Source organism: Halyomorpha halys, unplaced genomic scaffold, assembly GCF_000696795.3.
Source record: "Halyomorpha halys isolate HHAL.00 unplaced genomic scaffold, Hhal_1.1 Scaffold98.1, whole genome shotgun sequence".
Taxonomy (NCBI): domain Eukaryota; kingdom Metazoa; phylum Arthropoda; class Insecta; order Hemiptera; family Pentatomidae; genus Halyomorpha; species Halyomorpha halys.
Genome location: NW_027107309.1, coordinates 2,646,338 through 2,662,294, shown reverse-complemented (window position 1 = coordinate 2,662,294; position 15,957 = coordinate 2,646,338). Strand labels below are relative to the sequence as shown.

Genomic DNA, 15,957 nt, shown 5'->3' with positions numbered 1-15,957 from the left:
ATCTTTTATATGAGTAATAAATATATGATACAATGGACAAGAAATTTATATAGATGAGTAAAAATAAAAAGCTTTTTAGATATATAGATGACTTAAAAATTAGTTAAATTAAGAATAGAGTGTTTGGAAAAACATTATTTTAAAAAAAGAACAAGGAAGAAGAAATATGGAGAATGGGAAATGAAGAAAGTAAGAAATAGATACGAAAGAACTTACAGTATAGACAGAGATTCTGGCTAAACTTGTGAAATTGTAGGATGTGGCAGTAAAGTGTGGGCAAAAAAGTATGTTAGATAGACAGGAAATTTTAACCATTTAGATAAAATAGCAAATAAGTTGGCATGAATGAATAATTTTTGTTTATTTGCTGATTGCACTCCCCCCCCCCCTTCCGACCATCTTCTCCACGTAATAATAATAATAATGTTTCATATTTTATTGTATTATGAAAATTACAGATTAATTTAAAACTATTGATGAAAAACTAATTGATGATAAGTATGACAGTAATAGATAAAGATAAAAATATTGGTTTGTGTAATTAGGAGTTTTCTCTAATTTATTAATGACTAGCTGACCCGGCAATGCTTTGCTATTGCTATATTTGAGGGTGTATATAGATTTAATGAACCCAATTGATAGTTTGTTATAAATTTATGTATTTAGTTAAATTAAACATACACATATACTTTTTTATTATGATTTGGTGACATAAATTGATCCAATATATTCGATGACATTCGTTCTTAGCAACTCATGAAAGAAAGGTTGAAATAAATGGCATATCGGTTGGTACCAGCCATATAAGCTGTAAATTTGAGGCTTATATTTAATGAATATAATCTATAGTTTCTTAAAGTTCATTATATTTTTTAGTTAAAATTAAACATTTTGGATTACTTTATTATTATGTTTTGGTAACATAAATTAACCTATACATGCTATAAAGTTGCAATCATAATTTTTTAAAAAAAATATTAATAGCTTCAACATTACTCAACGAATCTACATGATACTTTGCAGTGGTTTAAGTAAAGATAATGATAATAATAAGTAACATTAAGATTTAGTAACACATATAGTTTTGAAATAAAAACTCTCACTGCAATTCAATATTAGTACTATATCCAAACAACTGAGACTGATTGGCATATCAAATTGGTAAAATATTTCATTTTATTATATTTAACTCTCAATTTTCTTCAAAATATTTTTTTTTTGAGGATTTCATTACCTTTAAATATTCATATGGCGAAATGGAACATTTTGAAAAACAAATGCACGTAAACAGACCGAATGAAATATGAAAGTGCGGTAAACGATTTTTTTATCGTGAAAATTAGTATTTAAAAAAAACAAAAAAAAAACCTCCTAGTAAATCGGTCCAGTAATTCATAAGTTCATTGTAGACAAATTTAGAAAAATACCTCTTGTAAATCCGTCCAGTAATAACAAAGTCTACAGTGGACAAAGATTCGACAGCTCTCTTTCATATATATATATATATATATATATATATAGAGAGAGAGAGAAGAGAAGATGCTGTGATGAGCAAAAAATGCATGGAAATGCACGGATGGAATTGAAGTGAAAAATGAATGATTTTTAATTTCTTCCAAAAATGGTATTTAATACTTTGGGACAACCCTGAAGACTAATATGGTTTTCTTTTTACTGAAAAAAAATTTACCGAGCTACTTTACTCCAAGCCTTAAGCTTAATTCTGTTCATAAATTTTTTTCTACTCAAAAATCTCATGATTTCATCATTTTTAAACCTTCCAAGGGCGAAATGGAACATATAGCAAAAAGCCCCACGTAAATCGATCAAGTAATAATAATAATAGGGCAAGTAATAGTAATAATAGGGCCGCCCATAGCTCAGTGGTTAAGACACAGTCTTACCAATTTGATGTCTATTGGCGGTGTCGGTTCGAATCCGGCTTGGGTCGTTGACTTTTTTCATTGCATGGCGGTCCCAAAAAATGAAGAGCTTTGACCCCCCAACCATGGTTAGGCAGTATAGGACTCCAATGGGAGTCTTGGCCGAAAAAAAAAAAAAAAAAAAAAAGTAATAACAAAGTCTATTGAGGACAAAGATTCAACAGCTCTCTTTTCTTTGGTCTGGCAATAAATGCAAAGAAAAGTGTGGGTATCATAATAGACAAAGGAGAGCTGCGGTCAACAAAGCTTTCCCTTGAGAATATGGAGGTCATCCAAACGGCAAAAGCCGAGGACACCATCAAATATCTTGGATGTACATTCTCGGGAGAGCTAGTATTTGGAGAAGAGATGGTGACAAATATAACTAATAACCTCGATAAATTGGTGAGCTCGTGCCTGCTCAAGCCCGAACAAAAGATCAACCTTGTCAACAAATAATTGTTCCCAGGCCTTGTTTACCCTCTCCACTGTTCCCCTTACAAAGAAATGTCCTGCGATATTGGAGGGCACTGATACCAATATATGCAGGAGTATCAAGGCCATCATCGGGCTCCCCGCTAACACCTCATTGGCGATGCTGTACGCACCCAGGAGGTATAGAGGACTGGATCTGATTCGCTGTCAATGAGAAGCTCATCTGCAACATTGGTCCATTGCCCAGCGACTGTCGAATGTTCCGGATGCCCTATTCCAATCTACATTCAATTACAAACATTTAGCAAAAAGCCCCACGTAAATCGGTCCAGTAATAACCAAGTCTATCGAGGACAAAGATTCGACAGCTCTCTTTTATATATATAGAGATAAAATTAAAAAAATTAATGGCTGATACTTACATAGTTGTTGCGTGTGACTCGATGTGCAAAGCAATTAAGAGGTCATAAAATCCCAAGCGTAAAGGTCCAGAAATGTATTCTGATCTAATAGCATACTGAAGTTGTTTTTGATCGACGTGTTTGCAGAGAACATGTCCAGCACGGTAATTTGATTGATAACATAGTGCTGCATAAAGGGTCAATGTGTGAGCATGGAAACTATAAAAAATACAAAATAAAATTAGTTTCCTGCCTTTGATAATTCAGTGTTCTGTAAAACAAAGGAAAAATAAATGTACTCACGAAAGTAGTTTTTCCATCTCAATAAGTTCTAAGATATCAATGCATCTATCTTCTTCAGGAATGTGTAATGCTAACATTGAAACTGGATCTTCACAAAGCATACTCCAACCTCTAATATCTGATAATTTTAGAGCATGGACATGCAATGAAACATTAGGAACACGTGCCCATTGATGAGGTTTCAGACACTGAACTTTAAGTCTTGGTGGAAACTGAAACCAACACAAACTAATGATATATTTATTTTTTTTATTGTTAAATTTAAATAATTATTTCTCTTCACAATATACAGAAGTATTTTTGGTACACCTTTTTTATATCCATAGTGATTCTATCAAGGGCAGTGTAATGCACAAATAACTTGTGTTAAATCAGTTGTTCAGTAACATATATTTGTAATTCCATATTTTTAAAGAAAGTCAAATATGAAATAGAAAAACAATTAATTAAATTTACTAATATATTTATATATAATATTTCCAAAAATAAAAAATCCAACAATAATTCTGTTTTTTTTTGTTTTTTTTTATGGATGAAAAAAATATTCACTTATGTGTAGCAAAGAACATTTTAAGGTTTTAAACAAATTATTTTTTGTAACATAATTGAATGAAAGATAAGTTGATGCAAAATATATTCTTTGACCTCCATAAATACGTAATAGGATTAGGATAGTAATAGAATTTGTGGAGATTTAAATAAGTAAATAAGGTGGTAGAAATTATGAGGGAGATTAGCAGGACCTTGTAATTGTAGGTCATTGAAGGCTAAGGCTAAGCTACTCTATTGAGTATTAAATTCATGATATTTTCCTCATAGTTTAATTTAGTTATCCATAATATTATTTGAGAGGCTCGTACTCCATATTAAACAAATCATTAGTTACTTCCAGAGCAGATTTCTTAAGGGAAATTAAATGCTAGATCAAATAATCATGCTTCTTTAACTCTATGAAGATAAAATTTTTAGTGGAGTATTACATTAAAATACATCAACTTGCTTGTAGATTAAAAGACAAAATGCTATGGTATAGATTTGGGTCTGCTTAGAAAAGGCATTCATAAATAGAGTCTAAGCTGAATAAGTTGAGCCAGGCAGTGGGTATTAGCACCTCTCCTGTTTCATCGGAGATTAGAGAAGGAAGGTTGTCAATAACTTTTCAATCCAAAGAGGAGGTTTAATTTTAACAGAATAATCCAGCTACTTGGCTAAACTGAGGTTACCACAAGTTTCATAAACATACATATCACTTATCAGAATATACCTGAGGAATGACATGACGTTCTGAATTTTGGAGTACAGCTGCAGACAGAGGCAGAGTGGTTGATGTTCGACCAAGCTCTATTTGTAGAATTTCTTTACTTGTAGCTTCAACAAAAATAGCTGGAAATAATTTTGTATCAGGTTCCATCTAAAAAAAATATTTAGAAGATTAAATATTTCCATTCAAATGATTCAGGTAAAGATAATGATTTAATGAAGTTTATTTTACTGATATTTTTTGTTAACTATTAATGACATATTTTTAACTAGTGTTGTAATCCATCCATTTCTACCTGTTCTCATAAATAAAGAACATTTGAATTCTAACTGATAAATTTATTGAACAATTTTCGATATTTCAGAAATGTATTGGAAGAGAAAAAATTAAATTAAAACTTTTAAATTTGTTATATTTTGAGTTTTGTCTCCCATTTGCATCAAAATGATTTGATTATTAGGCCACTGATATGACAAAAATCAAATTGCTACTAGAGTATTTATCAAATAACAAAAATATTGGATCATGAGAAATGTAATAATAAAAATACATTTAAAAATGGATTTACAGCAAAAAACTAAATGGGAACTTATGAAATACTTACTATTTAATTTAAGTAAAAAAAATATTTATGAATGTGTTTTAAAACGTTTATACACTTGATAGATTTGGTGAAAACACTGGGGAGGCTGGATTGGTTAAGTGCAAGATCACAGAACAATCAAACATGATAATTCTCAATACCAAACCTCAAAATGAAAAACAGTGAAAGTGCATGATCTGGCGAAAATCAATAAAAATAAAAACTTTTTATTTCTATTCTTACATAGAATGCTCTTATTTTAGAGCATATTCTGAAACTACTTTCTTAAGAGGCCATAATTCGCAATAAATAAATTAAAATATATAGAAAATTTAATCATAAAACTGAACTATCTTGTCTTTAAAAGTAGGTAGAATATTGGAGCTCATATGTTGTTCTCAAAGAATTTTTTTAACTTTATTAAATTTATTTTTGAACTGAGAGGATAATTTAGAAAACACTAGCATATTAATTACTCTATAACCAGTGCAACTCAATGCCAATGAAACAAAAAATGTTAAGACAAAGTTAATCATGTTTACATAAACCAAAAAGAGCTAATGCTACTGACCTTATACTTGTGGTTAGTTTCTTTTCCTTCACATGTGAAAGTTACATAACCAGTTGCAGTATCGAGGAAACATCCTATAAACATTCCTTGTGATGCACCTTTCCCAGAAGCATCTTGAGTAACTTGATTGTATAATTCATCAGCTCTTACCATAAAACAGCTTTGTCGCTGAATACTGAAATTTTTAGACAATCACGAAGTTTGTAAAAACAAATAATTAACAGAGGTTCATAAAGGATAGAATCTATTTTTTATTAAGTAACAATAATTTTTTTCTGATAAATACCTGTCTATTACACGATTGAATTCATCACATACTACTACAGTACTCTTCAGTACTCTATTCTGATTAAAGTCTTTACTGCGTAGATGGAATTGTGTTGTAACCCAACCAACATAAACATGAGTTGGGTCTTGACCTGGAAATATCCTGACACCATAAAAGTATTCATTAATCAATTTTAGACACTCTACATCAAATATTTCATTTCCAATGGTTTCGATTCCCGTGCCAACAGGTACAGACATTGCTTTGGGTCCACTTCTTTCAACTAATGGTGATGGTGGTTTAGTCAACTCCTAGAACATAATTACAGTGCAGAAAAAATTAAGTAAAAGTCAAATGCAAAAATAAGCTAGTGTTGAAAAAATGAAGTAAATGTCTTTAATTAATGAAATCTTTGTCAAGTTACCTGTACTTTTGGTTGTGGAGAAGTTCGTAGAGCACTTCCACCTCTTTGCTGCATCGGTGTTCTTGGAGGTTCAAGGAAATTACCCATAGGCTCATTCATATGAGCATTTTTTGCATTTTCTCCACTAGTATCACGCTCGCCCTTTTTTCTTGAAAAGAACCTATATGAAACAGAAAAAAAAATTAGTGGATGAGTTCCCAAATAATATGTAAAATTACTATTATATATACGCCATTAATAATGAACCAAGCTTTGGATCAAAAAATACCAGAATATCATAAATACAACATAGGTAGCATAAAGTGATTTTCTTCATGATAATGCACCATCACATTCAGCAAAATTGTTAAAGAAACAATCGAAGCATTTCGTAGGGAAATACTTTGCCATACAGCTTTCTCACCAGACTTGACTCCGTCAAATTATAATTTATTTGCATCAATCAGACACTATCGATTATGGATCACCAGGATAACAGGTTTTCGCTTTTACTAAAACAATCAGAATTAACCTTCTTGTAACAGTTTTGTGTGGTCTATGTTATATTACACTATTTTTCTGAATTTCTAACATGGAGATTGAAATGATGCAAATTTCCTAAGTGATGCTTGGGAATTTTAAACAATGCAATAGTGCAAAGGCAGTTATGCGAGGTATAGAGCTTCAAAAAACTATTTAATGTATAAAGTGAAGGCCAGTGATGGTATTAACCTTAGTAAATGGAGTACAAAAGATTGCAAGTTAATTGTAACGAATCTGCTCTCAAGAGCATAAATCAAGTTTTTTTTTATAAAAGATTATAACAGTTGATGAAAAATAGGTAACATAAAACAGTATCATCAACAAAAGACAGATGCTTGATAAGGATTAACTAACCCTAACATTCCGTCCTTGATTTGTCTTTTAAGATTGTGTCTCCAGAACATAATTTGACAAACCAATTTATAACTGCCCAATCAGTAATCAATGTTTCACTGTATATCGTGCTTATTTTTCAACTATTGCTTTGTTTGCATTCCCAAAACATATAATGATGAATGTTATGATGTTATAATGTGATGAATGACTTTCACTCTTTATTTTAGTGCTTAGGAATAACAGTTTTATGCTTTAGGCATCATACAAAAAATTTGTTAGAAGACTATATAAACTTTTTTCTCTCAAGTGGAAGCGAAATCTAATCCCTTTGACTTATAATATGTTGATGACAACAATAAATTAAACATAGCTACATAATGATTGAATCTTGGCAGTGTAGTGGGGAGAAAGGGCTATGCAAAAGTTAACAACTCCCAGTTCAGGCTGATTTTCCTTCTTATTATGTCTAAATCTCCATCGTAGTTCCATTAGAGTCCTGATTAGTTTACAACCTAATTAAATTAACATGTGTATGATATACCATTTCTGTTCTTTGTCCTCCCATCTCTAATATATTAATTTAAATCTTAATTTCGTTTTTTTCCCTGTTTTCAGAGCTCAAAGAATCCATGTATAGTGAAAAAGGAATTATAAGAATATAATATATGGTAGAGTATGAGATCAGCATTTTTAACAATAGAGATTTAAAGAAATAACATAACACTAAGACTGATTGCAATATATTGCAAGATTGAAAGTGTTTTTGAGAAATAAAATTATATAAATAAACAATGAAAATAGTGACCTAAATGGAGATCTTCCACGTTTTTTCTTGTTATCAGTATCAGGCAATTCACCATTGAAACGGTGGAAATCGAGCTCACTATTTGAACGATTCATTTTTCCTCCACCTAGAAAGATAAGAAATGTTAGCAATTCAGTATTCCACAACATAATGACAATGCGATAGTTTTCATAATCATACTAAATACTTTTTTTTAAAAGAAATTAAAAGAATTTTAAGAGATGAAAGTGATTAAAAATCTTATGATATAATATTAGGATCGATCTATCTGGGCATTACATAGTTGATATAACCATTACATTTTTTTTTTTAAGAATTAATTTAGTTATCTGACATTTTTGATTTTTATACCATTTATTTAATATCAATTGGTGAGTTTTAATCATAGAAAAAACTATGGTAAAAAATTTTTAGGACTCTTAATTTTTTTTAGAACCATTTTGAATTTACCACCCTGTTGATTGCCAAAAGAAAATAAATGTTTAACAATGGTAATTTAACAGATATCTTGACAAAACAAAACCTAAAGTTATGATAATATGGTTCTCACAATATATCATCTAACTAGCGAGGAAAACAATTCACAATTATAAAATGAAAATTAACATAAAATGATCACTTTATAAGTGCATCAAGGAAAATACTCACCTTTGATTTTTGTTTTTTCTTGAATGATTTCATCATTATACTACTCATACTTTTGGTAATTCTTAAAGCTGAATATCTCAAAAGGGACTGAATAAAAAATGAGGAAACTGATACAATTCATAAATGATATATAACTATCACCTATGTATCATTCACCTACATAAATAGTATCACATTAAAATAAATAAAATTAACTCAATGGAATTGAAAATGGTGTTAGAAAGAGCGTATAGTATTAAAAAAAACTATGAAATATTGCTTCATCACTATACATTCTTTGATTAAAACCTATATTGTTAAGGTTACCGTTGATATGTATATACCAAACTCATAAACTGGTCAACTGGGATGACTGTCCATTTTTAAAGTTACAATAAAATTTGTATATTTGTAGATGGATTTTTTAGAAAAAAAAAATCATCTAATTTGTTCAACTGTGAACTGAAAATACTGTTGAATAATTTTTTCTTTTACATTTCATAAAAAATTAAAACTAGGTGATCAATGTCACTTCCATGACCAAGATAACTTTTTTGTCTATTTCAGATTGAAATACTTGAATTACTGGACCAAAATTAATACAAAAAAAACACCCTTTAAATATTGAGAATAATCTTCCAAAAGAAAATGGAAAACAGTCTTACTTTATTATGGAATATCAGCTTTGAGCATTGCATCATTGTCTGGTCTAAAATTTCAGGGAATCTAAACTTTACTCTTTACCGAATGTTCTATCAAATTTTTCAATAATTTTCAAGAGAAAATGAATGTCTGAACATTTTTGAAAATACAATGGTAATATGCCACCTACCTAAAAAGAAATTTTCGATTCCTCAAGAACTTATTTTAGTTTTTCTCAGTAAAATATTTATTTTGCATATTTTATTTAAAAAATTGTTTTATTAATTTTAAAGTTAGTATGATGAGTAAGTTGTTGACTGTAGACTCAATATGAGGAAAAGATGGTCGGGGTGCAGCCAGAAGAGCAATAATAAACAGAAATAAGTCTAATTTATTTTGTCCTCATTTTAAAGTTAATCATCAATCAAATAATGAAACTTAAATGGATCATTTAAAGTAGTGGTCACTACACTCAAAGGATTATTGGAAATTTTTCCATTCTCTGTGCCAAAGCTACAGAATATACAAGAGCTAATAATAGAATAAATTTCTAGTAATTAATTCACAGAATATTTTTTAATATAATTTTCCTTTAAACCTAATGTTGAAATACACAAGATATAAAAAGTAAAAAGCCATTTGATATAATCAGTGGCAGTCAAGGTGCTAAATAATTTTTCAACAATTTTATGAATTATGAAGAAATAATAATATTGATATAAAAAACAAAGTATTAATGGCCAAAGGTATAAATGTATAATTTGTAAAAAATAATAAGGTAAATAATATAAATGATTAAATTAATTATTCATGAGCTTAATATAATGATTATCTATTAATATAGATAATATATTATCTATTAATATAGATAATATATTATCTATTAATATAGATAATATATTATCTAAAATAAAATCATAAATATACTAGATATCAATAATAATAAATGAAGGTATTGGAGAAAGATGTTGATGTAAGTACTTTTACATGTTGAACAAAATATTTGTTATTATGATATTTCGAAAGTGGTTGTTGATAATATTTAAATAAAAATATATATATTTTTAAACCTATCTTATCTAGACCCAAATAAACCTTTCAGCACAAAACTAAGATAACCTATTTTTCATATCCAAACAGTGAAATCTGTAAGAGTTTAATAAAAATAACCACATAATTGTAGCATATCTTATGAAAATATAGTTATCACCTGGTTCTAATGTCCCATTCATATTAATAACCTCTCCATTTCTCGGTAAAGAGCCTTTTCTTGGGGGACGAGCAGGAACTGCCTTTGATTTAGTCCTGGAAAGCGGTGATGAACTTGGCGCCAATCCTTCTTCTCCTTCCATCCCATCTTCTGTGTAACTTCTTTGAAGACCTGTTGTCACGAACATATTCAATATGACAAAATTATTTCATAAGCAGTAAATTTTGTGAACAGTTATCGAGGAAGTATCCAAAGTTACCAACTACTTAAAAAACAAAATTATTAGAATATAATTTGCAAGACAGAAATTATTTCAAATTTTTGAAATGATGAAATAAAAAATATTAATTATTACCTATTGTTTCCTTTTATTTACACGAAAAAGAAATAATTTTCTTTGAGAAAATATGAATTGTAATATGCTATGTGAGTGGATGTAAATGAAACCAAATATTTATGAAATTTATTTAATTAGGGATTACAATATGTTCTTATTAAATATTAGGATTGGGTTTATGACCACTAAGCACTCACACAAAATCTAATATGTAATAATAAACTAATTTGTACAAAGCTGCTATTTAAACTAATACGTGAGTCAAGAAGGCTTTTATTTATTTTTCGGTCAAGCCCTTCCCATTGTGAAATGAGTGGGGCACTAAGGGTCGATGTTATTTTCAAAGCCCTGCAGCTTTCCCCGGAACCCTCTGTGTCCTGTTAGGAGACCCAATAGTCGGGGAGGACCCATTTAGCCTTCAATTTAGAAAGGAAGGTGGAGAAGAATTTTCTCAAAGTAGCGGGGTAACTACACACTCTCAGTGTCCATAGTTTCATTGTTCCCTAGCAACGGGTTGAGCCGAATAAGCAACTAACGTATCCTAATTTTGTATTTATGTGTATTATTATATTTCATTTTTAATCTGTAAATAAATAAATGTTTGTCTAACATCAAACTCTTACATTTATTACACTATAGAACTATAACTTATTACTCAAAATTAGTAACTCTAGAAGGAAGTTATGATAGAGGACTAAAACGAAACTGAAAGAAAAGAGGATATGGAGCAAAGGAGTTAGGTAAGTTTCAGACAAATTTTGCAGCTAAAAAGATGAGAAAGTTCTTTCAAAGAATGTGGGGATTTTAGAATGGATATATAACAAGACTGGAATCCATCAAAGATAGAAACAGGAATTTAATAGGAGATGAAAAATCTACCCTCGAAACATGGAAGCAGTTCTTTTTTGTTCAATAACAATGCTGATCTGTATTCCCTCGTCATAGCATATATGATAGGCTTAATAGAAATGAACTACTTAGAGTTATGAAAACACTTGGGGTCCCAGAGAAGGCCATATTAGGTGCAATGACCTTCAAAAACACCAGATGTAGGTGGAAAATCCTGAACAACTGATCAGAAGAGTTTAAGTTAGAAAATGGTTCATGTTCATACTATAGAACAAGCAGCCAGATCAACTCAGGGAGAACAGTATATAATAGACTTACCCAACACTTGGTGTGTGCTGCCTAATAGCAAGACCCAAAGCATCACTTTCAAGAACTTTGCAGGTATTTGAAGAGACTAGAAAAAATGTTAGGTCTTGACATAAATAATGAAATAATTCAAATTTATGAATTGCTCAAAAAGTGAGGGACGGGAAGGACAGAATTATGGTAGAGTGAACAGTTGGGTTGTTGGCTAATGATGGCAGAAAAGTGCCAGTCTGGTCTAATGTTATCTGCACAGGGAAAGATCAACTTTTAGTAATGTACCTAACTTTGAGAAATTTTTCAGCCCAGGGACTAATTGAAGATTATCAAGGAAGGAGGTAAATCTAGAAAAGAAAACAAGATGAAACGCATTCATTACAAATGAAGTATTGTAACAAAATTCAACTTTATTTATTTTTTTTATATAATCTAAGTAATACATTTCACTTAATAATAAACAAATAAGGATGAGATTCTACAAAACTAAATGAATAAGTGGTAATTAATAGAGTCAGCATTGAACAAAATTCACCAAATATTTAATTTATTGTTTTTATTATTCTCTTTTTGAATTTTATCTTATTTAATAAAAGGACCAGAGTATATCAAAATATATAAATTTTAAAAAAATTACCCTTAATGTCACTCATACTGAATCCAGATTTCATGATTTGCTCAATGTGAGCAGGAGTGGTTTGGTCAGCTTCTGCAAGAAGTCTGTGTTGTCTTATTCTTATTTCTTGCCACCGACGTACTTTTTCTGCTTCACTAGAAGAAATTGACAAATGAAATAGTAAATTAAAGCCAAAGAAAGGAATTAATAATAATTAACCTCTAGGGAACAGATTTATTTTTACAAAATTTTGCTTCTGCAGAGTGGGAGACCATTGTTGCCACATATCTATATGTATATCTATTATCTATCACAGCTGTATGAAGTATGCCCTCAACCAAATTGCCGGACACACTTCATTTTTTGGTTTGCTGGTTGGGTTGAAGTGGACTGTATAAATGAAAATAACTTGATTAAATGAAAAATAAAATTCTATTGTTTAAGTTACAAAGGGTGTAGTGGGTGGCCGAAAGGAAACATTTATGCTTAGATGGTTAGTAAATTTTGAATGCTGGGCTATGGAATTGTAGATAATGAGGTGGTTGATGATGATTACCATGTGGTGGTGAATGTTAATGACTGCCATGTGGACTTACTTCTTCTTTCCTCCCTCTGCATCTCTAAGCCTCTCTCCTCTCTACTTCTGAGGACAACTCCAAGAGTTCTACACACCCATGGTAGATTTATGATCTGAGAGACAAAGAAATAATGAACTGCTTCTCAAGACAAGATGGCTCTCACCCACTTTAGTCTGGGTTGCTTCTCTTCACAGAGAGCACTGGAGGAGGTGAGATTCGGCTGTTGGCCACCTGGGGCGCCACTATATCCTGTAGGCCATTATGCCATGATGTTTGATGGTGCCCCCTCCAATTCAACCTTTCGGTTGCCGTAGGTTAACCGGAACAACAGCTATTTGTCATTACATAGATCTATTTCACTTGGTATGGCAGATAATTCATACTGATTATGATTTATTTTTTTAAACGACACAATTAAAAAAAACTAAAACTCATGAAAAATTCATTTTATTTTTTCACTCATGTCTGTTAGCTCATTTTTAGAAAAATTTAATGAACAATGTGTTGTACGATAAGGACCTCAGATCTTTGTACACTTTCTCATTAATCATATTCCATCATATACTTTATTCACAAGACATTTTTTCTTATATCCAATGCACTATACTATACTGTACTGTACTAGTTTGAATGATAAATTAGACTCGTGATACCTAAACTTATAAGTAGTATAGGTTACTGCTAAATTTATTTTTTATTTTTGTGACAATTCGTATTTTAGGGTTTTAAAAAACGAATCTAACTTGATATTTCCTAAAAAATATTTTTGGTCTACTTTACTGAAAGCAATTACTCATTTAATACGATAAATAATATTTTGTTCTCATTATACAAAAAAAAAAAAATTGATTGGTATGTAATAACCACTAAATACACACAGAGCAAGGGCAGTAAAAAATAAGTAAAATTTGTTTTTCTTGACTTTGGCAAGAACCCTTGGCCATGTGTCTAATATTTTTCAACCTAGTATCACAAGAAAAAATTTCATCGAAATTGGTGCTTAGCCTCCCCTTGTTCGTAAAATGCATGAAAAACTTCCATCATAAAGTGTCCTTAAGAGATTATTAATTGACATATACGTAATAAATAAACAATTCCATTACAAATATGCTCATTACCAATCAAAAACCACACTCCTTAAATGAACTACATTATAATTTATGATTGACATTTATTATTCCTTACTTTATGAAAGATGGTAAACACTGAACTGGTAGAGAAAGTCTAAGAAACTCCCAATTGGCTTTTTCCATTGTCTCAAAAGTATTGTGACTAATTTTAAGACATGGTGGTGTGTCAGAACCGGCAGGAATACGTGTAGCATCAATTTTAGTATCAATGTAATCATCAGTATTTTCAAATATAGGATGATCTTTGGTATACCAAAAGGTAACAGCCCTATTCATGTTCCTGAAAATATTGAATATTATTAACTATTGAGCTATCTCAATTTTTAAAGGTGTTTGCATTATTAGATGTCTAGAAATCCACTTAAGTACTTACACACAGAAAGGTTCATAGCCTTCTTGTAACCCGCAGGTTGTGAAAAACTTAAGTGAATTAACATCTTGCCCAAATACCAATTTTGCCTTTTGTCCTATTCCAAGTGTAAATGCTGGAACAAATCCTTCCCCTTGAACATCAGCGAAAGATGTTTCTCCCCCAAGTGCATCCATGAGTAGCTCACCATTTAGAGAGAAACCTAAAAAAATATTTTAAAAAAATTACAATAAAAATGTTAAAACTTTATTATATGCAACAATAAATATTTAATATAATTATTAAGAGTGTAAATTATGAATTTAACTTACTTATGGTATGATCCAATAGATCAAGAAAAACTCCTACAACATCTCCAACTTGCCATTGTCTTCCAAATGTTTCAGCAACACCAGAATATACTTTTTCCTCCTTAGGTTATATAAATGCCACAAAAAACAAAACAAAAGAAAATTCATACAAACATGACAGACAATATACAAAAACAAGAACGATAGGCAATTAAAAATGACATTCTTAATTGTGAGGCATACAAACAATACAATAAAGAACAAATTATGCTATTTTAATTTTTATCATATTTAGAAGTTTTAACAGATATTTTCAACAAACAAACACAAATATTAAAAAGGTACATCAAAGGGGTAAAATGACAAAAATTTGTCTATATATTTTTCAAATTTATCCAATCCACAGTTTTTTCTTGATGAAACATTGGATTAGCTTGGTTCAATTTTATTGTTAAATATCTAACTAAGGATCAAGGAAATCTAATGATAACAAAACAATAATGTATTCGCAATACATTCAAGTAAAGAATACTATTACTCACTGATTGTTCTATGGAATAAATCAAGAAAACATCCAACTACATCTCCTATTTCAAAAAAACTTCCAAAGGGTACTTTTAAATTGCAATGAATTCTCATTCCCTAAATAATATTTATTTCTAATTTATTAAAATATGTATTATATGGAATGTAGCATAATAAAACTTTAATAACATATTTTTAAGAGATATACTAAACAATTGAAACTTTTATAGAAAAATATATATTCAAAATGACTTACATTGTAACCATCATATGCCCAGGATGCTTCGTCACTTCCAATCTGGGATCCTGGATTATAATCAGCAATGGCCCAACCTACTCTCATTGGTCCAGCAGTCAGAATTTCAAATTCGAAATACCTAAACAATGGCATTAATTATAAAAAATTCTTCTGAAGATGTATATTTCAATTAAAGAGTAATCAACAATGTAAATAAAAAATCAATGAAAAGAAAAGAATGAAGAGGGCAGAGAGATATTAGAAAGTTTTATACTGATTTAAGTAAATATTCTAGCATTATTCTCCTTCTTCCTAGGGACTAAAGCCTGATTTGGGCATTGGCCTCCTCGCAAAGTTTTCTCCAGGTATTCTGTTCCTGTGCTGCTGCTCTCTTAGCTTGTATATTTTCAAATT

At 30.2% G+C, this 15,957-nt stretch overlaps 1 protein-coding gene across 1 annotated transcript in view; it reads right to left on the bottom strand.

Moving 5' to 3' along the window:
* RyR (Ryanodine receptor) overlaps positions 1 to 15,682 on the bottom strand; it is a gene marked incomplete at its 5' end in the record, with an annotated part of 97,883 nt that extends 82,201 nt beyond the window's left edge. Inside the window, 13 exon segments of the mRNA XM_067045598.1 lie at positions 2,780 to 2,977; positions 3,062 to 3,273; positions 4,326 to 4,472; positions 5,477 to 5,651; positions 5,763 to 6,055; positions 6,169 to 6,328; positions 7,832 to 7,937; positions 10,311 to 10,481; positions 12,434 to 12,567; positions 14,176 to 14,400; positions 14,494 to 14,692; positions 14,802 to 14,901; positions 15,562 to 15,682. Coding sequence (XP_066901699.1) covers positions 2,780 to 2,977; positions 3,062 to 3,273; positions 4,326 to 4,472; positions 5,477 to 5,651; positions 5,763 to 6,055; positions 6,169 to 6,328; positions 7,832 to 7,937; positions 10,311 to 10,481; positions 12,434 to 12,567; positions 14,176 to 14,400; positions 14,494 to 14,692; positions 14,802 to 14,901; positions 15,562 to 15,682 — 2,241 coding nt within the window.
* Positions 15,683 to 15,957: the final 275 nt, after the last annotated feature.